Genomic DNA, 25,433 nt, shown 5'->3' with positions numbered 1-25,433 from the left:
GTCAAGACTATTTTTGATTTTATAGAAAATATATGTAATAATAATATAATAATATTAATAATTATATTTTTTTTCTTTATTTCTACTTAAAAAGTCTAAAAATCTTATAGTTTGAGGAGGGAAAATGTCTGTGACAGCGTAACAACAGCAGTGATCCTGTAAGATTTAAGTAAACTCTTAGTCTGACTGTTTAACCCGCATTGTCTTGTCCACTCCTCCTCCCCACTCTCCCTCTCTCTCTCCATCTGTGAATCGTCCTCTGGCTTCCTCCTCCCCCCTCTCTCTCTCTCTCCTCGGGCATCTTTCTGTGGGCAAACAGGAAGCTGCGGCGGCGGTGGCTGCGGCGGTGGCTTGTCACCAGGCCTCCTGCACCAACACTGCCAACTGTGTCCCTGTCAACAAACCAACCGACATCACTTCCCCCATTTCCAAATATTCACTTCCACCCACACAAATCACATGCCGGCTTTTTTTGTTGTCGTCTCGGATTTGCATACAGTTTGGCGTCGCGGAGCTTTAACTTTCCTGTACGTCTGCTTCTTCTTCTCTCCTGTTGGAAACTGTAAACACACAAAGGGGAAAGAGGTGAAATTTCCACCTTGGCTTCACTTTGATTGCTTCGCTTGAGTAAATATGCCATCGGAATCCTTCCTGCCGAGCTTGTTTTCCTCCTTTAGATTCATTTTCTCAGGCCAGGTGACAGCAGCGGGTTTCAAACTTCAAACCTCCCCTACTCAGTTCTCAGTTTTCCCCGTTACAGACTTTGATGGCATTGGGAACCGGAGCTGCAGCACCGATGTGAGGTTCATAATCCTCCCCGATCCTCTGGCCCAGTGGGAGAATCCAGGTACGGAAAAACCTGGATCGAAAATTTGTTGGCAGCCATTTTAAGAGACCCTTAAGCAAGGCACTTCTGGATCGTGTAGTTGGCATCTTCCAAAAGTCCAAAGGTCAGAAACATGAGGTGTCCAAACTTTCTTGAGAAGGTGCCTGAGGGTTTAAAGCTGCTAAATTTGTTTCAAACCTCTAAATAATTTCTTAAACTTGGTGTTCACAGACGGCTTCATGCTGTGTGTAGTTCACTGACTTCATTGGATACAAAACAAACATATCACTTTAAAAGGCACTAATACAGCGTCGACTACAGGGACAATAACTGGGATTGAGTGATTGATTGATTGATTGATTACATTCCAAGTGTTGTATGTTGTGTTGGGTGATACTGTAACAGGGTTATGTTAAAGGGTTTTAATTGAGCTTTAAGTGGTATTATAAGGTTCTTGTGGGTGTTTCAGGCCTCACACACACACATGCACACACACACAGCTGTTTTCAGTTATGTCCACATTAGCTGGTTTATGCAAAGATAACCAAACTCCTCACATGTAAAATAATTGTAAAAGTTTCATAGTCTCACAATGACAGATGCAGCAAACCTGTGCACATACATACACACACACACACACACCCACACACTCAGTGTAAGTTGAAAGGATTCCAATAATCTCAATCGTTGATGTAAACGGCCTCTGACGAGTTATACTAAATGGAGTTTTTGTCGAGGAAAAGGGTGGAACGACGACCTTTGACCTCGGCTCCTAAGAGGCGGGACCACAGAGCAGCGGGTGCTCTCATTGGATGAGGCGGTCGGCCATATGGGCCCTGCAGGGGGACGTGATTGGACCGCCCGTCTGATGCGGCGCACAGGACGGGGGAGAAAACGAGAGACTGACACGGCTCCAAACGCAGAGAGGGAGAGATGGATGGAAAGAGGGATAGGGAGGAAGATTGTGTGTGTGTGTGTGTGTGTGTGTGTAATAGAAAAGCCAAGATAGCAGTGTGTCAAGAGTGCTGTCAGTCACTCATCCATCCAGCTGGCTAATTGGCTCCTTACCTTCTCGCTCTCTCTCTCTCTCTCTCTCTCTCTCTCTCTCTCTCTCTCTCTCTCTCTCTCTCTCTCTCTCTCTCTCTCTCTCTCTCTCTCTCGCTCTCTCCCTCTCTCTCGTTCACTCACTTTATATCTCTCTCTCTCCACCTCCCTCCCTTCATCCCTCCCTCCCTACCTACCTCCCTTGCCCTCTCTCTCTCCCTCCATCAGGCGTTGCTCCTATCTGCGTGCCGGAGGCCAAAATGCAGATGAGCTCTGACTCGCGTCAGGGGGAGCTTCTGCTCTGCTTAATTATCTGAGTGTGTGTGTGTGTGTGTGTGTGTGTGTGTGTGTGTGTGTGTGTGTGTGTGTGTGAGAGAGAGAGAGAGAGAGGGAGAGAGAGAGATAGCTTATCAGGTTATCAGCCCACACACACGCACGCACACACACTCACCGTTGCTGCTGCTGCTGCTGCTGTTGCTGCTGCTATGCTAAACAGCAAGGCATCCTGGGAATTGCAGTGACAGCTCATTTTGGTTTTTTGCAGTCTGTGTATGAAGGCTGCTGAGAGACAACCCCCCGCCCCCCCTCCCCCTACACAACACACACACACACACAAATACACCAATGCACACACACTAACACACACAGACACAGCTCTCTGTCTCTCTCTCTCGGTCTCTCTCTCTCTCTCTGCGGTGCTCATGGGAACGGGTCCGGGGCCTGTCACTAACCCCCCACACCCCCACCCTCCCCTCATCGCCGCGGTGACAGGGCTTGTTGACAAACGCCAGCAGTCATCAGGGCACCATGGGAAATCTTCTGCCACCATTTTGTCAGCAGAATGACAGAAGCTGTTAATGTCTCGCCTCTCGCCCTGACACGAGACGCCGGGGCTGACAGACTCTGACACGCGCCATACACACACACACACACTCACACACAGTGCACACACACACAGTGCACACACACACAAACATACTTCTAGAGATACACACTGCTGTGCACAGCACACACTCCTGACACAAATGTCATGCTCAATACAGACACAAACACACGCGTCCACACTCACTCACACACCCGCACACACACACACTCACAGACAGACTCACACACAGACACACACACACACTGGCATGCTGCACACCATTCATGTCCAGATTGTGCCACCCATCCTTCACTCTTCCCCATCTCACTCAACTAAAGCACTCAGTGTCTGTGTGTGTGCATGTATGTGTGTGTGTGTGTGTGTATGTGAGTGTGTGTGTGTGTGTGTGTGTGTGTGTGTTATCTGACATCTAGATGTGTATGGATGTTTAGTGTGTATGACTAGGGAGTGTTAATGAGGATATGTGTATGAGTGTGTACGGCTCCTAATGAGTTGTATTCGTGTGTGTGTCTGTGTGTGTGTGTGCGCGCGTGCGTGTAGAAACAGTGTCTCAGCTCTCGTTATGGATGCGGCGTATGCGTCTGATCAATAACATTTACAATCCCGACAGGAGATCGAGCCTGGCGGACAACCCTAACTGACCGTTATGAGAACATGATGAACTCCGGACACACACACATACACACACACACACATGCACAGATACATATGGGCAGCTTCTCTGGACAGCCAATTACCGTTCCTCATAATCCACTTGCTGCACACACAGCCTCTGCCATCCACCTGTGTACAGACGGTGTACAACCGACAGACGTTGTGATGTTTGTGAGTGTGTGTGTATGTGTGTGTAGCATGGCAGAGTTGCAGAGGATGCCTTGGTTTCTCTTGAATCCACAAAGCTACACAGTCTTAAGCTCACAAGCCCCAGATCAGATCAACATCACTGGTCTGCTACGTTTCACTGCCCAGCCTGTGAGACCGAAGGAAACATTTCATATCTGGGGTTCGTCGGCACTACAGAGGCTTTTAAGTGTGTGTCAGTCAGGATAAAAGGTCAGATGGGGTGTTTCCAAGAGGTCAGGCCGCAGCCAATCTGACACCAGATAAAGGGAGACACTCAGGATTCAGCCTAGAACAACATAAACCCAGAATAAACAGTTTCAAAACAAGATAAAGGGGTTTAATAAAATGAAATTCACTATAATAAATACATGGAAATATGAATATAATGCCGGTTGCAGTGAAAAATTGGAAATATATGATTAACTAGTCACTCAAGATCGTGTAATTTGGATACATTTCATGAATTATTGTATAATCCAGCTGTTGGGACACTGAAACGTCTTTCAACACAAATATATGCATGAATTATTGTGAGATTTGTAGAATGACTCTAACTAAGGTAAAACAGGAGCCAATATAAATGGAATATTTGTCCCACTATGCTGCCATTGTTAAATAGCAGAGCCGTTGCTAGGCGAGCACAGAGGGCGATTGTCAAGGAACAAGATGGCTCAGTTTATTCTCTGATAATCACCTGCTGATCATATGCAGATCAATCACACACATTAGATCATCCAGGCGTTTGTTTGTTTGCTTGTTGTGTCTGTTTCTGGTGTTGTCAATATATTTATTGTGCAGAGAGTCCAACTATGACTACAGTGCGTGCGTTTGGCGTGTGTCTAAGCATAACTGTCTCGTTGAGCCTACAACCACAGAGCTCCTCAGACTAGTGTATACTGTTGTGTAATGTAAGAGATGGAGCACTGTGGAAGTATACTGGGGAACACACACACACACACACACACACACACACACACACACACACACACACACACACACTGGCAGAGCTGACACTTGTACTATACGAAAACTTTTAACATTACACACACCCACTCACAGTCAGGGTGACACTTGCACAGCGAGGAAGCTGTATTGAAACCTGTTCCAGATCACTTGCATGCAACACACGCACGCACGCACTCACACACACAAAATAAGTGCTGACATTTCTACAATAATGTGAAACTTTTTAACGTATTTAACATTACACGTGCATTCACACACTCACACGAAAAAATGAGACTTCCAGGATTAGCAGTGGGGGGATTAAACCTTCACACAGGTCCGGGTTAACGCCTCAACTTCCTCCAATCAGCAGCAGGTTTGACTTGTGTCACTCAGGCCTGCCGAGTCACATGCATCTTTTCTGTTGTACGCGATTGAGTTTTTGACATGTTTATAAAACTTTTTTCAATCACCATAACGTAATTTTAACTATTTGTGCAATGGGGTCCATGAGCACTGATTCTTAATAGAGCACCTGGTGTGTTTGTGTAGAAACCTTGTTGTTGTTGTTTGTAATTGCAGGGTTATAAAATTTGTATATTTCATTCATATTTCTAGCTTTGAGGCTTTGAAATCGTAGTAATTGTCTGGTAAAATAAACATTTTTAATGAACAACGATTGAATTTTGCTCTTTCACTTAATTAATTAATTCAACACTAAGAATCTCAAGAAAACTGCTTAAATATTAGTAAGTAATAAGTATCAATTATTTTTTCACTGCTGCAAATATTGTATATTGTCTGCTTAGAATTAAAGCGTGTGTTTGACATAATGACAAATCACTCTTTATTACATTTGTCTGCAAAAGTTTCACCGACTGTCTATTTGGAGATAACTTTATATTGATCACATCTATAAAATGTCCAGTGTTAATGTAAATGCAATAGTAATATAGCATGATGACAGGATCCTGGCTTTTCAAATATCCTTTCATATTACCTATAAAAGGCTCCTCCAGCTCAGCAAACCCTTGTGTTTTGTTCAAGGTTCAACACTTAATAACATCCTCCTGAACCGGCACTGGTACCCGGACGCCATAGACTCTCACACCGTCAGGGCCGCCGTCACCCCTGCTGTGTGTGTGGAGTGTGTGATGTTGGGATACCAGACGGGCACAGCCAATAATATAACCATAACTCTTCCGTGAAGCTCTCACTTCCCTGCATGCTAATATCACAGGATAGTTATCTTGTCCATGCAGTGAAGTGCCTACAAAATTGCTGGATGGGTGGAGAAATCTCGGGCTTCACACTGCCCCCTACTGGATCAATCACGAATCGTCCAGGTTGAGTACAAGTACATGAGGAAGAATGTGACTATAATATTATTATAACAATTAAACCACTGATTAGACGGCCCCTGTATATTGTTGTGAAAATTAGCTTTATATTGAGTTTTCTATCCTAAATTTGAGAAAAACAGACAGAAAAGAAATTACAACTGACCCTGAGCTCCCCTATAGCAACTTATTCCATCAGTATTCACATGGAAACTCTGAAATATATTTCTGACACAAGTACAGTGCGCTCGTTTAATATCTCTCTATCTCACACACACACACACACACACACACACACAGAGAGAGAGCAGGTGGAAGGAAGCTCGCGAGTCAAGTGCAGCTTTTCAGCAGGTGCCGCCCCGCGTGAGCCGGGGTGAGGACGAGATGAAAGCCCCCCGCCGCCGCCGCACACACCGCCTCTCTCTCTCTCTCTCTCTCTCTCTCTCTCTCTCTCTCTCTCTCTCCCGCGCGCTCTCTCGCTCTCTCTCTCTCCCTCCCTCCCTCCCTCCCTCCCCCGCTTCCCTGTGCGCGCGCTGAGGCAGATTTGTAGTGACAGCAGCGGGTGCGCTCGCCAGTCATTCCCCATAAAAGGCTCCGGGTGATCAAAGCCCCGCCGAGGCAGAGGGAGAGGCGGCGGGGGGAGGCGGGCCCGCTATGTCGGCGTGTGTCTGCGCGTCTTCGGTGTCTCGCAGGGGCTCGAGTCGGTTTTGAAGCTTTTAAAAACACAAAAAAAAAAATCCTCCCGTCTCTCTTTCTGTCTCTCGCCCCGCTATTTACATTTGAGCTCCGTTTTGCCTCGGCAGTAAAACATTGGTTTTATTCCCCTCCGCCGGTGTGACAGGCTCGGCTGCATTAATCACATCTTGCAGCTCCGAGTCAAGGAGTTTTTAACTGGGAGAATTAAATCTTTAAATACATTTTAAACGGGAGTGACTGACTGAAGTTGTGTTAACAAGCCCCCCAACCTGAGATAGGCGCGCGTGTTTGTGTGTGTGTGTGTGTGTGTGATGAGCTGAGCTGTGCAGATTCCCCTGTGAGCGCTGAGGGGATCGTACAAACACAGCAAAGAGGCGATGTGTTGATATAAATTTACCCATCCACAGGAAATTAGAAAAACACTTTAGCAGGTCTAAAAGTTCAGCTTGGCAGCGTTTAATCCTTCCACTGCATCCAGAAATCAGGAAGCCGCTGCCGGGTGAACTTTCAAGTCACCTGCCAGTCACATTCCCAATTTTCCATATTCATATTCCTCTAAATCACCAGACAGCCCGAGCATCCTCCTCATTAACACCAGTCGTCTTGTCACACTCAGACAGCCATTATTCACTTTCAATTAAGTGTAATGGAATCCAAAGACGAGTCTCGTGCTGACACATCCTGGATGCAAATTTCGGAATTTTGGCAATGCAGATCAGTCAAGACCAACAGTGGTTTGCTCCTGATTATGTTTTTGTTCCGCATCTGCTTTCACTTGCAGTCATTTCAGTCCTCATGTGAAGAAGCTGTAGCTAAAATACAGCAAACGTAGTTATAATGTTTATACTACAGTAGATGTGAAGCTGTTTACAAGTGTGTGTGAAGCTGTTTTCATCACAACAGATTTACATGAACAGCAAACAATATGTCAATTTGATTAACAAGTGCCTTTTTAATTCCAAAAAGTTCATAAGAAAAGAATATTACAGAATATAGACATCAACCTAACTGTACCAGCTCAGAGTTAAGCTTCTATGTTACATCACCCACACTTCACAACACCGACTTCACACACCTTCCAGTCCACGAAATCAAAGGCATCATTTCAGAACAATACTCTGGCATAATTTAACAGATTCTAAGCAAATACACACACACACGCGCGCGCATCCTCGTACAGCTCACACAACCACTGCTTCTGACTGTCTTTTTGATCAAGGCCAAGTGGTGCTAAAGTAGTATGTACAGTTAGTTGTATAGATGCCGGTGTGTGTAGCTGTGATGGAGTCAGGTCGTAATGTTGGAGGTGCTTCACTGGGGGTACGCTTCAATCACCATGGCATGACCCTGCAGGACAACAACACCAGGTGATCAGGAGAGGGGTGGGGGCAGACAAGAAATCATGGAACAAATGTGTGTGTGTGTATGTGTGCATGTCACCTGTCCTCCAGCTGCACACGCCGCCACCAGGCCGTACTGCCCTCCCTCCTTCTGCAGACGGTGGGCTACTGTGGTAACCAGCCTGCAGCCGGTGGCACCGAACGGGTGGCCCAAAGACAGGGAGCCCCCCCACAGGTTGAACTTCTCCATGGGAGGGGTGCCCACCTACACATATTCAGGAGAAGGACATCAAATATCTATTACGAGGAAGCATACAGGATGTGCTCTCTTGCATATGTCATCAATAACAGCTTTAGAAATAGTAAAAAAGCTAGTTTCAATACAATTTTGACTATGGTGCAGGTCAATATGAGGTCATCCTTGTCTTCGTCTCTCAGCAACGTATAACTATCAGCCCTTTAGCCTGAGCATAAAAACACAATGTATCAGCTAAAGGTCCTGCAATGTATTGACATCAGAAATAGCTAGAACAGATACTTTGTTCCAGAATGAAAGGCAGGAGAGATATTTTGATCTTTTGTCGTTTGGCACAAGTCTGTTGTGGAGACTTGACGTGTTGCCTTATACGCTTTCGCACCAATTTGAATGGCTTCTTCAATTCTGACCCTTTCTTACCTTTGTTTTCTTTCCAATGTATGTCTGTGCGAACCAATCAGAGTCCATAGCCTTCAGATTGGCCATTATCTGGCCCTGGAAAAATAAGAGCCACAGTTACCATAGATACTTGACAGAAAACACATTGATTTTACACCGACTCAAAAGTGTGAGATGTGAAGCAAAGCGAGTCAAACTGTACTTCATCGCTCTTCAAATATTGATGTCCATGAATAACTCAATCCACAATTGGATTAAAGCAGTCACAGACATGGATCAATGCCTTCACGTCAAATTTTAAAATGATTTCTAACTTTAAATATCTCAAGAGAGCCGCTGGATATTCATCAATGCACACGTACACGTACACACACACGTACACGCACACACACACACACGTACACACACACACACACACACACACACACACACACACACACACACACACACACACACACACACACGCACACACACACGCACACACACACACACACACACACACACTTCTAACTCACTGCGAATGCCTCGTGGAACTCGAAGACGTCGATGTCACCCAAGCTCAGGCCCGAGCGCTCCAGCACCTTGGCCGTGCTGTACGTCGGCCTGAAAGAATGAAACAGAAAGAAAAGTGAGACGAAAGGGAAATATGTTGTTTAATATCCTTAAAATAAAAGCTTCTTTGGTGTTATTTAAAGGTGTGTGTGACAGATGGGACTCACCCCAACAGCAGCTGGTCTTTGGGGTCCTGGGACGCGTACACAAAGTCTCTGCCGGGATGAAAACAAAAAGCACATCAGCACAAATGGCAACCGGAAGGAAATCAAAAGTGCCGCGTCATACAGAGCAGGATTTACCTGAGGTAGGCTTTAGGCTTGAATCCCATGGCCAAGGCTTTCTCCTCAGACATGATGAGTACAGCAGAGGCGCCGTCGGTCTGAGGAGACACACACAGACACACACAGACACAGACACAGACACAGACAGACACAGACACACACACACACACACACACACACACACACACACACACACACACACACACACACACACACACACACACACACACACACACACACACACACACACACACACACACACACACACACACACACAGGTTGGGTTCAGACCACACAAGTTTAGCCCTGAGATGCATCAGATCTGAGAGCATCACTGATGTGTCACACACACTCCTGGCTGATATCTAGCAGGTCTGGACCTGTCGAGGAGACCAGATCCTGTCGTGTAAAAAAATGACAGCGGCAGTGACGGACGAGTGCGAGACATGAAGGTGAAGGGAAACTACAGGAGGAGACGGACCGCAAACGTACAAAATAAATCATTTTGTAGCTTTTTTCTGCAGTTTTTCAATGTTTCCACCGTCTACAAATCACCAGGAATCTCACATAACCAACGAGTCAGGAAGTTGTGGAAAGTACAGCAATCTGACAGCCTTAGTGTGTGTGTGTATGTGTGTGTGTACGTGATGTAACAGTCTACATGAATGACTCCGTGTCCCCTAAAAATCCACCAGGAACATTTATTTTTAGGAAGCGGAGGAATATAATGAACAAATCAAAGCTAAGGTGACAACTCTTCTGTACCGTGTTTGAGGCCGAAGCTCCAACCCGCTCAGTTCTACACATCAAGACAGGAGGCCATGTATATGTATGCGCTGGATGTTTTTCCTTTTTAAAACCGGGGGAGAAGGTGACAACAATGACAGCGGTGTCAGTGTGTTGACGTGCCGGTGTGAGTTGTGTGTGTGTACCAGGAAGGAGGAGTTGGCGGCCGTGACTGTGCCGTGAGGTTTGATGAAGGCCGGCTTGAGTTTTGCCAACTGCTCCATGGAGGACGGCCTGATGCCGTTGTCCTTGGAAACAATGTCACGACCTGGGAATGATAACAACGTTACTGTTATAACTTTATAATTCAATGTAACTGCTCTGTTTCCATCAATGCAGATCCCTCTCTATGACCTTTTGCCTTTTTTTTTTACAATGTTACAATAAACATTCCCTAGTTCCGTCTCTTATCTGGGACTGAAACCATCCACAGGCAAACGGGCACCTGTCTGTGTTTTAAAGAGAGAGGGAGTGTGTACCTGGCACTTTAAAGGAGATGACATCCTGCAGCAGCCCGGCGTCCTGGGCCTCTTTAGCCAGAGTGTGTGAGCGCAGCGCGAACTCGTCCTGCTCCACCCGGGTGACCCCAAAGGCGGCGGCCAGGCGGTCGGCGCTGTGGCCCATGGTTTCTGCTGTGGAGAACTCGGCCACTGCAGGAAGCTACACAAGTACACACACACACACACACACAGGCACATTATGGATAAATCAAGTCGGGGGCAAAGATCAGGACACTTGAACACACTGGAGTGTAACGTTGATGATACCTCAGGGGAGAAGTGGGCCAAGCGGATGCTGCCGAGCAGGCCCAGCCTCTGGCCCACGGTCTTTGCTTTGTTGAGGGCCAGCATCGTCTTCCTCATTTTACGGCTGTGGCGGATAGGGACGTCGGACATGAACTCCACCCCACCGGCCACGATGGTGTCACACTGGCCCGCGGCGATCAAACCCACACCTGGAAGGAGGGAGGGAGAGAGAGAGAGAGAGAGAGAGAGAGAGAGAGAGAGAGAGAGAGAGAGAGAGAGAGAGAGAGAGAGAGAGAGAGAGAGAGAGAGAGAGAGAGAGAGAGAGAGAGAGAGAGAGAGAGAGAGAGAGAGAGAGAGAGAGAGAGAGACATGGGGGGAAGTGAGGTCATGAATGCGTGAGTCTCCCTTCCCTGAGTGCGGTGGCAATATTAAACATAACACCGCACTGATGGACAGAAGATGAGAACAAACCTGTTGTCATGGCCTGGTTGGAGGAGATGCAGGCCATGGTGACGGTGTGAGCTGGGATCTTATCAGAGAAGCCTGCACCCAACGCCGCCTGAAATGTGACACACACTCATCATCAGAAACAGGATGTCAATAAAGCACTCGTCTATAGCATGTTCACTGGAGTGTGTGTGTGTGTGTGTGTGATCACCTCTCTTGCTACATTGCTGGTCTTGACCTCCTGGATGACTGTTCCACAGATGATGTAGTCTACAGCGTCTTTGGGGAGGCCCGTCCTTTGCAGCAGACCCCTAGAAGAACACAAAAGAGGAAAAGTTACGTCACTGACGCAAACCAGAAAGCGAGAAACAACAAACGGACTTGTTCCAACGCAACACACACTTACTGCAGTGATGCTCTGGCCAGGTCGTGGGGCATCAGGTCAGCATATCTGCAAACACACACAGGATTCAGCTGTCTGAGCAACAGAACCGTTTTGCTGTCATTTGCTGCATCCTACTTGCAATTGGATCTATTAGAACACAGCAAATAAGCTGGTGTGTTTGTGTGTTTCCTCATACAAACAGCTGGTTCCAGTACTTGCACATGATGATGGAGATGTTATGATTTAAACATAATCTGTGAAACATTTACAAAATGGCCCTGAAAATCTGCGGTGGGCAAGAAAGACAAAGGGAGCCGTACGTGGTTCCAGACAGCAGGAAAGGGGTTCGGACGCCTTCCACCAGAACTATGTTCTTCACACTGGGCCGGGCCAACGTCTTCTTGCTTTTGGTCTGAACTGAAAACAAAAGAGGGAAGCAGTTGTAATGTATTGTTGAATGAGCAGATGGATTTAGATTGAGGGAGCGCAGCAACTCACCCTGAGCCCGGAGCTGTGCTGTCGTACTGAGAGAGCGTGCAGCTGAGACGGACACAGAGAAATGCGTTAAGGAAGAGCATAAACACAGTTATAGAGGCAAAAAGTGTGTATCGGGGGTTAGAACAGCAGGTTGTGTAATCTCTGAGAAATCAAAGCACCACAGAAACAAAACAACAGTACAATGATCCATCAGCAACTACTACATCAATTCAGATTTAGGGGCAGGGGTCTCACCAAACTGCAAAGTGCAGGCTGGGCTGACTGAGCAGCTCCGCATCGACTTCAGCAGCATGAAAGCCATTTTATTCTGCAAAAAACAAAGGATAATTGTTCAAAGCAAACTTCTTACAGTGGCAACATGTCCCTGTAAGAACGTAAACTTACTGATTTCTGACATTAGCGGACACCTGAGCTAATTATTCATTTTCTGGTCTAATTCCGGGTTTTCTCTGAGCCAAATAAAGAAGACAAACACAAATTAAATCTGTTGTTAAAGTTTCTAATGTGATTTTTAGTTTTTTCGTTTAAATGCAACATTTTATAATTTATTTTTATAACAGTGTAATGATTCACTGTCAGCGTCGTTTCAGCGAAGCGGTTACACGATGTGACAGAACGAAAGTACAGTATGTACCTGAACGCAACACACAGTAAGTATGTACAGCGCACCTGAACGCAACACACAGTGGGTTTCATTAAAGTCTTATTTCACAAATGCGGTTATGCTGACGGTGTAAAAACATCGTTTTAGGTTAAATAAATTAAATGTAGTTGTATGTTGTTGTAACCGCCTCTTCCCTAACACATTAAAGTATTATCATGGAAGCTTTACCAGTAAATATGAGTTCCTACCCTGTAATGCTAAACATACTTCAGCTTTAAAGTGCTACGTTTAAGAAGAGTTCGTCAAGGTGAACTTAACAAAAGACAAGAGGACATAAGTCAGAAGGACATAAGACAGGAGGACAGGCCGGTTATTCGACATATATTTCAGGATAAAGTTTCGGTCCAATCTCGGTCAGCTCCTCCACTGGCTTTGACCCTTCACCTAGTTTCCTCTGCCGGGGAATGACAATGACAAGCCCACGGGACAATGTGTGACAGAGCCGTCCACGCATTTCTTATATGTCTTTTCACTTCAAATAACACGCGTGAATAAGCAAAAATCATAATAGAACAAATATGCAGCATTGACGATATGTGTGCTATGCTATTGGTAAGCTAGTATGTTAGCTACTTATCAGGCGAATATCGGGTGTTGTTGGTGGTGTTTAAGATAAAGTAGCGTATTTTGAGCTACATACGGGTAGTTCAGAAGTCGTACTTGATACGCTACACTTTGATCGGTGGTGATAGTTCAGGTGAAGTTACCTGTACGCTTGTTCTGCCAGCCGGGTCGCTCCTCTGTCAGACACTACAACAGTCACAGCGGCGCAGGACTACAACGGTGCAGACATCCTCAAGGACCCGAAGAGCTGACCTAACATGTGCCTGATAGAATACATTGGTGAAGAGTAAATGAATGAATGTATTGATATTTACGGATATTTTTACAATATTTCTCCATTTACTAAAGTGCATTTCTACACCTGGGTTCAATTCCCTGTCAAAGCAAAGTTCCTCATACTATGTTGGACATCAAATGTTTCAGTGGTTCTTATAAAAGGTGTTGTTTACATAGATTTATGTTTGTAGGCCTTCTGCCCTTCCCCAGATGTATTTGTGTATGTATACAGATTGCTGAATTTAAGTGACACAGTGTAATAATTCCTGACAACAGTAACAAGGTCCACATATGATCCAACTTCACCTCCTGTAAAAGAGAGAGAGAGAGAGAGAGAGAGAGAGAGAAAGAGGGAATGAAACATGTCTGCTTTCTGTTATGATCATGAGAAAGTCAAACTGATGACGTTCCTTTTGAACATTGTAATATCTCTCTTTGTAAAACTAATAGATGTGAATTTTAGGCTGTCTTGTTTCTTTAACATGACTACAATCACCAAATGATGGATATGTAATGATAATTCCAGTGCTTATTTAGTTTGTATAGCTAGAGAAAACTTAACCGTCCAATGATGTCCTGATTCAGTCAGGAACATTTTGTTCCCATTAGGTCGGTCCCATTGAGTCTTTCTGTGGCAGTACAATTAAGGCCAGTTTGGGTCTGGGTTCTTTATAGGCTCCACAAGAAATCAAATCAGTTGCATAGTTATAAAAACGTGTAATTTGGGGCTTAATTCAACCAGAGACACGTTACTGAGTGAGGTTTAGTTAGCTGGGTTCATAAAGCTGGACAAGAGTAATCTGTGCACGTCATGGGTACTGGAAAGATAAGAAGAGAAGATTGTTTAACAAAACAGTTATAACAGAAGAAATGTGTGTATTTCAATGCAAATTTACTCCTCAACTCACTTTGGATTGGTGGACTCATAGTGACTGGACAATCACAAACTTTGTTTTATTATCACATTCAACATCTCTGACAGTCTACTGAATGAAACTACTGTGTGAACAGGTCAGTGTCAACTCATTTATTATCATACATATCTAAATCAAGCATCTTGACAATTGATCTGAGGTACAGAGAACTCTTATTATAGCATTATAGCATGGCAACACAACAGAACGTCTTGTGTTACCCTTATAGGGAATGTTAGTAATAATCTCACTCTCCCGCAGCATAAACTTGTAATATTGGATAAATGATTCATTTATCGATACAAGTTCTTTACAGTTCTCTGTGATAGCTTTGTTGTCTTTCAAACTGCTCGTAATATCTCCCTGCTTGAATTATTACAATTACAAACCACCGTATAGCTCAGGAACACAGGTGGTAGGAGGTTTGTACAAAAACATCTCTACTGGCCACCAGCAGAGGCTGTAAATGACTTCATGCCCTTAGCTCACCTGAACCTCTCCTGTGCTCAAAGCATCATGGGGGCTGAAAGTAACGCAAAAATGTAAGAACTACAACGACTTTTGTTCATATGTTGCCAGTGATACATCGCTGATGAAGAACCCACTATAGGGTCTAGATAGCTGTTATATTTATTCATCTAAATTGTTCAAATACTTTTTCAAATAAAATGAATGCATTTGAGCATTTTAACACCATTTCACATTTCAGATAGGAATTTCTACAGTGTGCTTAGTGCAAAACACTGCAGTATGGAAGAAACACAATGTGTGTGTGTGTGTTGACGTGTGGAAACAGGGCACAGTCACACTGAAGCTCTCTGCTGTAGCCATTGGTTAGTAAACTAGTCCCTGTCCATGATTGAGACATGAAAGAAGCAGTCAAGTCTCTCAGAGCGAGTCAAGTGTCAGTTCCATAGTTTGACCACAGGGTGGCATGATTCCCCTCAACAAACTCAGTCGCTGGGGCTCAGCAGCCAGTTGGTTGAATGGAAGGCACATTCAGGATGGCTCAGTAGCCAACAGGCACATTATAAGGGCAGCTGTGTGTGTGAGTGTGTTAAATCTTGGGCCTCCAGCCCTGTATGAATTGTATGATCTTGGTGACGTGCAGTCGGCTCAGATGGAAGTCGTGTGACAGGATGTCCTCGGTCAGCTGCACCAGGAGGCTGCCATCGATTCGCTCCCTCTGGAACACGGCCACCGCCGCCTCCGATAGGCCGATGAAACGCAGGCAGGCGGACACTTCCTCCAATGACAGCGCAGACAGGTCGGCGGGAGGGCGCCAGGTGGGGTCGTTAGGCGGGGCCAAACCTTCAATGACCCCCGCCGAAGTCCCTCCCCCCTCTGCGCCTCGAGAGGAATCTGTGGAGGGCTCAGGGGAAGGGCAAGGGGACTGGCGGTTGAAGGGGTTCAGCGCCCCGAAGGGAGCAAATCGACTCTGCGGGGGTCTGAGTCGGGGGCCAGAGGTGAAGGAGTCCACCCACGGCTCTGCCCAGGTGGCCTGAGCCGGCTGGGGATTGGCTGTGCTGTCTGCGGGGAGGACGGGGACCGGTTCCGGACTGGCCGGGTTAGGAGCGGGACAGTCTGCCCAAGAACAAGGGTAACAATAGAGGGACGTATCGGGAGAGGGAGAGCAGCTGGGATAGAACAGGAGAAAGTTCCATTAGCTTCCAGATGTCTATAGATAGTTACAAAATACTCCTGATGTATTCTTGTTCTAACATTAAAGATGTTAGAGGCATCGGTACGTTACCTGTCCTGGAGTCCGGAGGAGTAGAAGGAGAGGTTCGGTCTGGGGGACGAGGACATCTTGGGGAATCGAGGTGGGACCGGGGGGCTGGGGACAGGACTGGAGATGGAACCTCCTTTAGTGCAGCGGGGCGGAACGGGAGGGGCAATCAAGAAGCGACACTCCTCTCTCACCTACACACACACACACACACACACATTCACACAAATGAGCCACAATAGCGAAAAGTAAACCTCAAACTTGACTTCCAGGGAGGCTTTACTGGAATGTGTGTGTGTGTGAGTGTGTGTGTGTGTGTGTGAGTGTGAGAGCGAGATCGAAAGCGAGAGCGAGAGAGAGAGTGTGTGTGTTGGCTCATTTCTGTTTTGCTTGGTAAATGTCAAACTTTGTGACCTTTACATCTCAAACACACTCCCTCACACTTTCAGACCATCTCTCTCTCTCACACTCACAAACAGTCGCTTACACACACACACACACACACACACAGTCTTGACAGGCTAAATATCACGGCATGTAGAACACTGTGTGTGTGTGTGTGTGTGTGTGTGACAGGCTATAATCCAGCTGCGTTGCTGTCATCTCCACCCACATGCTCGCGCTCTTTACCGCTCCTGGGTGCCGTCACTTTAAAAGAAACTGAATTAAACAAAACAAACCAGATAAACCCCCCCCAAGAAAGTAATCAGTCTGTGTAACTAATCTTAGAAAGCTTCGTAACACCAAACACAAACCAACAGGCCATAGTGACACTTTGAATTTGACATAATTTTATGATTTTCAGGTCCAGTAAGGTTGAGTCCTGTGTGATTCTATAGAATGTGTGTATGAGTGTATGGAAACACACATGCACCTGCACACCCACAGTGTTGTCATACGTGCTGTGTTGCTGAGCCATGATTGTGCAGCTGCAGTTCTAGGAAGTTAGTGTGTGTATGTGTAGCTTTGTGGTTGTGTGGGTGTGTGTGTGTCTGTGTCTGTGTGTGTGTGTGTGTGTGTGTGGTCAGTGAGGTCTAATAGCTGTACTGTATGAATAATTCAAAGCCACCTTACTGACTTTTAAGAACCGGATGCTGCCCTGGTCGGATTAAGCAGCATGAGGGGGAGAGAGCGAGAGAGAGAGAGAGAGAGAGAGAGAGAGAGAGAGCGAGAGAGAGAGAGAGAGAGAGAGAGAGAGAGATGGAGAGAGAGAGAGAGAGACGGAGAGAGAGAGAAGTGGAACTCACAGCATCTGATTTTGGAGGTACGGGCGGTGGGGTCGACACTCTTGTCACCATGGTACCAAGAGAGCCGTCCAATGAGGAGGAAGAATGGAAAGAGATGAGGTTCGGCTCTTTCCCCAAGCCTTCTGCGTTCTGATTGGTCCAGAGTTCCTCATAAGGGATCTCCTCGCTGGTCCTCATTTCGGACTCAGTCCACTCGGGAGTGACGTACTCCCTCTCCTCACCTGGCCCCTCCCCCAGCCGCTCCCCTAGAGAGTCCCTGCAGTGCTGCGACAGCCCGTCTGAGACCCCTCCTCCCATGTAGCCGCACAGCGAGAGGCGCTGCAACGCCGGCGCCAACGAGTCCTGACCCGACACGCACACCCGAGAGCGCCGTGGGCTCACACACTCCTCTGTCATACACTCCAGCTCTGGCCGGGTTTCTCTGACGGCGCGGGAGTAGGCGTCGGGGTCAAAAGCGTGTCGCAGCAGCAGGCTCTCTAGCACCGCCGTGTGGACGGAGGCCTCAGCCACGTTGAAGCGCGGCATGCAGCGCAGCAGCAGGAAGTGGGAAGGCGACACTTCCAGCCGCCGGAGCACCAAGCAGAGCACCACCGTCTTGCTGACAATGTTCAGCAGCTTGTAGCGGTGGCCCTCGCGCACGGCGTGCCGGTCGTAGGGGTTGCGCGGCGGCCGCGACGGCACCGACACGTTGACAGGGAGGCGAACCCTCTCGATGATGCTGCGCACCGTGTGCTCTCCTCCCAGCATGCCCTGCTCCAGAGGGGAACGCGTGCAGAAGCGTCCGCGGCAGGCGAAAGGCAGGCTGACGCTCTGGTTGGTGCGGTGGTTCATGCAGACCAAGCAGGGGGTTTTACCTGAGGAGGCAGCGAGAGGTCAGGGGTCAAAAGAAAAGGTCAGGTCAGGTCACACGTCCAACATCTGTCCGGCTCGGTTCGATGTAGGACGCTTAGATTTGACCCTTACTTACTTCGCGGCGTCTTTCCCAGTCGTCTCAGAAGCGCGCTCAGTCCCGTCTTCTCCTTGGAGGGCGTGGCGCAGAGAAGCTCCGCCTTCCCCATGAGTGACAGCTCATCTCCAGCCTGCAGAGTGAAGCTGTAGGGTTCACTGTCCTCGCTGAATTCCCCCGAAACCACCTACAGCATACAAAGAAGAGGACATTTGACTCAAAAACAACTCTGCAGTGCTTCAGAGTTTGGTTAAATAAAGGTTAGCGTGCTGTGCTCTGACCTTGACGCTGAACGTGATGGTCTCCATGACGAAGACGCGGTCGGGGAAAACACCGGCAACTTCCTCCACACTGGAAAAATACTGGACTGGATCCCGGACATCCCGATCTTCATCCAACAACTTGAACTTCCCTAAAGAGAGGACAGACAAAATGATGGAGACGAGGATTAAGGAGGAGGTGGAAGGGGGAAGGCAAACATGGGAAATGGATACGGGAGAGATCGATGAGTGGGGAGGAAGAGGAGGAAGCAGAGGGCAAAGAAGGAGGAAGGGAAGTCAAGGAGGGCGGGATGAAAAGAGGAGAAAAGTTGCTTTCTTTCTCTTTTCTTTCTTGGCCAGTTTTACACACGCAAACACACCTCCGTGACCTATGAACCCGTCCGTGGCGCTCTAAGCCAAACAACAGCTGACCAGGTTGGCATGGAAACCAATGAAGGACCCCCATTCTCACGCAGAGCGAGAGACACATCACCATGGAGACACTCACACACACACACAACTCGCTCTCTCTCTCTTTCACCCCTTCTTTCTCTCACTCATCCCCCATCTCTGTAAATCTTCTACAACCCTGAACACACACTCACACACTCTCTCTCTCTTGGCTACTCCCTCTCCAACTCTGATCCAAGTTTTCCGGATCAGGAAAGCTGAATTCCATCGCCTGCGTTTGTTGTTCTTTGGATCGTTCAAACATAGAACTGAAACAGAACATAAATAACACACAACCTGTACTCTGTGATTATTAAATGTGTGTGTGTGTGTGTGTGTGTGTGTGTGTGTGTGTGTGTGCCACAGAGTTGGTGTGTGTTTGAGACAGACCGAGAAAGAGAGAGAGAGATTAAAGTTTTTTTTGTCTAGGAGTCAGAGCAGAATACCAAGCTCCTCCAGAACAGCATATCCAGATCCCCCCTCTCTCCCTCTCTCTCTCTCTCTCTCTCTCTCCCACTCTCTCCCCTTCTCGTCCTCCTCCAACCCCCACCTTCCAATTCAAACAGAGCCCCCGCCGGCCAATGCACAATGCCAGTGAGTGCTACTTTCCCCTCCCCTTTGCCATAAAAGTGACAGCATGAGGAGGCTTGAAAATGAAGGCGACTGGTGAAGATGTGGGGGGTGAAAACTCCGGCTCTGTCCCCAGAAAAGGATCATCTAGTTTTGGAATTAGAACAACAATATGCTTCCATTGCTGCAGTCCATTCATGAACAAGGGATCATTCAGCTTTTCTGTCCTCCATCACCATCATCATCATCATTACCCTGACCTCTCTCTCTCGCTATAGAGGGAGGCAGGGATGGACAGAGTGGGGGGGAGGAGAGAGAGAGAGAGAGAGAGAGAGAGAGAGAGAGAGAGAGAGAGAGAGAGAGAGAGAGAGAGAGAGGGAGGAGAAGAAAGGAGGTAGCATCCTGTTGTCCGTCCCCAGGGAGAAAACCTATATTGCTCTGCTTTCTAAGCTTATTTAGACTTCCTGCATGAAGTCATCGCACAGACATTAGCTCATCACCGGACCACGGGCTCTGACTCACCAACAACACACACCTGTCACTGCTGCAGAGACGTAGCGGTAATCCTATAAGTAACAGGCAAGGCGGTATGAGTAATTGTGCGAGGGTATAAACGCCACGTTTAGTGTTCAATCAGAGAAAGTGCAGCAAACACAAAGCAAACATGTGAGGTCACCTGCTTGGAATACTGGCAAATTAGACGGAAATCCTAAAATGACAGTGACCTCAGCGCCCTCACCACACACACACACACACGTACTTTCATTCTTCCTGACAGGAGCCTGAGAGTCGGGGAGCAGCGTGGAGGTGACATCAGCGCTCCATCAGAGGAGGAAGGCATTAAGATCCAGTTACACGGCCAATAAAGTGACTGCTCGGACAATCGGAACAATGGAGTTGCGGGGATGAGTGAGGTCATCCCGACGAGAACTCATTGAGCAGGAAGACGAGTCAGTCAATGGAGTCGGAGTCAGGGGAGGTCAGCCCGACGGTGTGAATGGGGAGCTGAAGTGTGTGTGTGTGTGTGTGTGTGTGTGTTCATGTCCGTGCGCCAGGTTTGATTTCATTCAATAAAGATCCAGACAAACTCAAACCACTCTAACCAAAAGATGTAATGTAATCAACCATAGTTAAGCGGTTACACTCACTGTGTTTCTCTCCAGTCGAGACAAGTCCACATTTTATTTCCCACCAAGAAATTGGGACAAGTGGAAAAGTTTGACCTTGTGAGAAAAATGTGTATGTCTCTCTCCGCAAGGGATTCTGGGTATTTTTTAGAATAAGTAACATTCATCCACACAAATGTTAAAAAGCAGTGAATAAGAGGGCAGATTTAGTCAAAATGCTTTGTAAGTAAGTACTCAAGTGGGTATTTGAGTCTGAAAAACTCATTTTTAAGTGAAATTTAGAAAATACAGGTTAAGAAAAACATATCAAAATATTGCAAGAATAAAGTTGTAATGTTTTTCAAAAATAGGTGCGTTTCAGTTTAAGCTCTGTAAATGCATGTGTGTGTGTGTGTGTGTGTGTGTGTGTGTGTGCGCGCTCACCCTGGTACTGCAGAGGGATGTCTATCTTGGGGCCGATGACGTAATGTCCCTCCTCTAAGCTGTGGGCCGTCACCGTGGTCCACTGGCGACAGGAGTGTAACAGCACAACATCCTCCTCCGACAGGCCCTCCACGCATTCACCTGGAACACACACAAACACACACGCACACATACACACACACACACACACACACACACACACACACACACACACACACACACACACACACACACACAAACACAAAATGGTTGAGGCACAAACAATTTTACTGCCTCTGGTGAAACAGCTGATTCTAATTTCTAAGGTCACACTTTGCTCAGCAATGGAAAAGATTAAAACAACCACCCTGACACACAAACACAAACACAAACACACACACACAGACATATTCAGAGCCTACAATTACCACCATCAGTGGTGATCCAGCACTTCTAACCTACTCATCAGGACCCCGCAATGTGGCAACCTCCTATTACACAGCCCCCATCCACACACACACACACACACACACACACCCCCACACACACACACACTGCTTTAAAGCTTTCACCATCATGTAGCACAACAGCATTGATTTCTGCTCTAAGCACAATGGTAGAATTCAATCACATAACACACAGCTCACTCCCACACACAAACACACACACACACTACACATAGACGGCCATATCCCTGCTCTTCAGCCACGGTGAGTGACACGTGCATTTAATGGATGTGAGATCATGTCATGGCACACTTTGTGACACTTTTTGTCATAGATGTGATCGACAAGTACTGAACATCGATTAGTTTATCTGTGTGTGGCTAAGTTGCTAAGTGACGTAACCTCCCACTGGGTTCTCAACCACACACACACACACACACACACACACACACACACAGGAAGCCTCAGGAGGCAGAACAGAGTTGGTGGAGGTGGATTTTCCCCAATTCGAGCTGTTCGGTCATCTTCACACACAGAACAGGGCCTGAGAATCTCTTTCTCTGTCTTCCTCCTCACACACACACACACACACACACACAGTCAGACACACACACAGTCAGACACACACACACACACACACACACACAGCAGTCTCTGGGTGCAGATTAAATATGATTATTGTTTGTTTGTTGTTGTTATTATGAAACGCAGAGACTAGTTTGCTGAACCAGTCAATAACTAACCATCATGTGGGTTGGCTGCCTGTGCAAACAAGCAGGCATCTGTGGGGTAACGACAGTGCAGTTAATAAACACCTATGCCTCTCTCTCTCTCTCTCTCTCTCTCTCTCTCTCTCTCTCTCTCTCTCTCTCTCTCTCCTCTCTCTCTCTCTCTCTCTCTCTCTGTGTGTGTTAAAACAAAATAGTTTTCTTTGGTGCGTAATTTTCGGGGACTCAACTCCTGACAGCTTCCACGAGTGCGCGCTTTCAGTCCACGGAGGGAAGTCGAAGGTTTCCTCCTGGTCGCTGCTCGTTAGTATTCTCCACATTCACCGACAGATTACAGCATTTACATATGAAAAGAATTGAGCAGCACTTCAGCAGCACAACAGACACTTTGTGGCTTTCCGGGCAGCGCTGGACTGGAACAACTTTGGCTATGACACCCATCGGCCTTTCCCAAAGGGAAGACCCCGAATGTGGGCAGACACTTTGGCTGCAAAACAGCAGAATGCGTGGAGAAAATGGAGCAAAATTACAAGAATTCAATTTTAAAAATGATCATACTACAGGGTGGACTGACTCGTTCTGCATTAAATTGTTTATGTGTCCTGAAACGCAACAGCTCCGTCAAAATCACAAGAATTAACCAAATTGATAAAGGAAATGGTGAGATGTTGCTTTCAAAATAAGAGCAGAGATATGTGTCACTGAAGTAACAAGGCAACACAAATATGTAGGTTCCCTCTAGCTCAGTTAGTTAATAACTTGCATTGCTCCAATTGTGCCTACATCTGAAAATATTAGTAGTGGTTGAAAATAATAGTAGTGATTCTCATATGTTAAGTCACAATGTAAGATATATTGCACATGCTGAATAAAATAAGTGCTTAACAGAGTCAGTGATTGAAATATCAGCAGTGGCGCCTCCAGAAATTTTACATAGTTTGCCAGATGGGGCCACTGAAAGTGTGGGGGTGGCCGTGGGATTCTCACACCACTTTATCTTCAGTCTGTTAAAGTTCCGTTATTTAGGATCCTATTGTTTACTTCTACATGGTACACTTGGGCTGCACATCTGAAGAGCTAATAGTGACAAAGCAGTGGATTTAACAACCGCAGCCTCCCTTTCAATTAATATATGATATTGCACCCTCTATTGATCCTACCTGGAAACTAATATGACCCCAGCGCTAAATGGAGGGCTCAGTAGACTTAAGCTGAGTACTATGAACTCAATTTTGATTATCTGACAAATTTGTCCACCACGTCTTAACCTGTGTCCAGTAGCATACACGCATGTACTCTCCTCTAATTAATCAATATTTACTAATTGGCTATTATTTCGAAAGAACCTATTTTGTTTTGATTAGACTCATTCTTCCGAATTTCTTCAGAGTTGTGCATGAAAAGCATTAATCGGGTTTTATTTTTGGAAACTCTAACCGGAAATAGTAGTTGTAATTTCTTTAGTAATCTTGACCCTGAAATGATCTGATTTCTTGACTAAATACACTTGTTCTAACACATTGTGCTGTTAAATATAACACAGAATCACACAACTACATACGCAAACACGCTCCTATCGACAAACATTAGGTTTGTTCCGCCTTTTTCCAACCTGAAAGTGATTAGTTATGGTTTAGCTGTGTATGATCGATATCACCCAGGTTATGCTGACACGGAGGCGCAAACAGTTTCTGGGCAAAGTAACAGCAGACACAAAAGTTTCCAAAGAAACCGCTTGTCGGTGAGGGGAGCCGGTAAGTGTCTGTCTCTTACCGTGCGCCAGGCGAACCAGTGTGGGCAGACGGAACTTGCTGACCACCGCGTCCAACGGCAGCGCCAACGGGTTCCAAGCGATCTCCGACAGGCTCGCCGACAACTTCTCCATCCTCCCGGGTCATCACGGTACCGGAGATAACGATGACGGAGAGGGTGGCGATAACGTCGAAGAGGAGGGGGAAGATGAGGAGGAGGACGGCGAGGATGAAGGTGATGGTGTTGTTGGTGGTATAATGGCAAGGAGTTTCGCCATGTTTGAATAATGTAGGCAAGAGGCGAGAGAGAGGGAGAGAGCGCAGACAGACAGAGAGGGAGCGGGGGCGGAAGGACGCAGCGCGAGCCTCTCTCTCTCTCATTCACTTTCTCTCTCACACACACTCACACACTCTGCCTATTTCATTGTGTGTGTGTGTGTGTTTGTGTGTGTGTGTGTCTCCCAACTGCAAGCTCGTTAACCTGGAGATAGAAGCAAAGAAATAAAACGACCCGATTGCACTTTATAGACATGTTAAGGACAGGAGAGAAAATTTAAGCTATATATGAAATAAAGATAGTAAATAATATTTATCAGATTGGCTTCTAGACTATGGATCTTTGTCTATTGGCAAAGTTTAAATAGAAACGACAGGATTTTCATTTTTCCCCTTATATTTATTACAATTATTATTTGTTATAACTTTCGATTCTCTGCGTGTCATCATTTCTACCTCTAGGGGCGCTAAAAGGGCCAAAACTTTAGGACGGATTAGTGATTCAAGATATTTGTTGTAACATGGGCTCCTTTGAAAGTTCATCCTGCTGCTTAGTAACCATTCTTATTACGTTTCTTACCATAGTGTTGTTGTCTGTCGTGTGCAGACATTTGCTTGACCCTCACCAATTTGGAGGATCATTTGACCTCTGAACCACCCACCCACCCACACACACGTGCACTTAACCGGCAGTTCGCCAAGTTAAACTATAAACCCAAACTGTGATTTATCTGCTATAAATAGTACACTCAAGTTTCAATATGTTACTTCCACACTATATCATTTCCAAATAACCACACACAACTGAAC

At 46.4% G+C, this 25,433-nt stretch overlaps 2 protein-coding genes across 2 annotated transcripts; both read right to left on the bottom strand.

Annotated features, from left to right (window-relative positions):
• Window positions 1-7,508: 7,508 nt before the first annotated feature.
• Window positions 7,509-13,731, bottom strand: hadhb (hydroxyacyl-CoA dehydrogenase trifunctional multienzyme complex subunit beta). The gene is made up of 16 exons (XM_076167716.1): window positions 13,645-13,731; window positions 12,508-12,580; window positions 12,274-12,315; window positions 12,096-12,192; window positions 11,797-11,841; window positions 11,602-11,701; window positions 11,415-11,502; window positions 10,965-11,152; window positions 10,677-10,857; window positions 10,344-10,465; window positions 9,430-9,509; window positions 9,295-9,342; window positions 9,091-9,178; window positions 8,597-8,671; window positions 8,021-8,185; window positions 7,509-7,927 (listed from the first exon to the last, which is right to left on the bottom strand). The coding sequence occupies exons 2-16, from the start codon at window positions 12,572-12,574 to the stop codon at window positions 7,892-7,894; spliced, it is 1,422 nt and encodes a 473-aa protein (XP_076023831.1). The 5' UTR covers window positions 12,575-12,580; window positions 13,645-13,731; the 3' UTR covers window positions 7,509-7,891.
• Window positions 13,732-14,794: 1,063 nt separating this feature from the next.
• gareml (GRB2 associated, regulator of MAPK1-like) lies at window positions 14,795-24,686 on the bottom strand. Its single transcript, XM_076166899.1, has 7 exons — window positions 24,370-24,686; window positions 21,444-21,584; window positions 18,895-19,025; window positions 18,635-18,800; window positions 17,668-18,521; window positions 16,445-16,614; window positions 14,795-16,328 (listed from the first exon to the last, which is right to left on the bottom strand). Exons 1-7 carry the CDS (start codon window positions 24,479-24,481, stop codon window positions 15,749-15,751), a joined length of 2,154 nt encoding a protein of 717 aa, XP_076023014.1. The 5' UTR covers window positions 24,482-24,686; the 3' UTR covers window positions 14,795-15,748.
• Window positions 24,687-25,433: the final 747 nt, after the last annotated feature.

Source organism: Genypterus blacodes, unplaced genomic scaffold (genome assembly GCF_046128005.1).
Source record: "Genypterus blacodes isolate CSIRO-AG114 ecotype Tasmania unplaced genomic scaffold, CSIRO-AGI_Gbla_v1 ptg000013l_1, whole genome shotgun sequence".
In the NCBI taxonomy this organism is placed as follows: Eukaryota; Metazoa; Chordata; class Actinopteri; order Ophidiiformes; family Ophidiidae; genus Genypterus; species Genypterus blacodes.
This window is presented reverse-complemented; position numbering and strand designations above follow the sequence as displayed.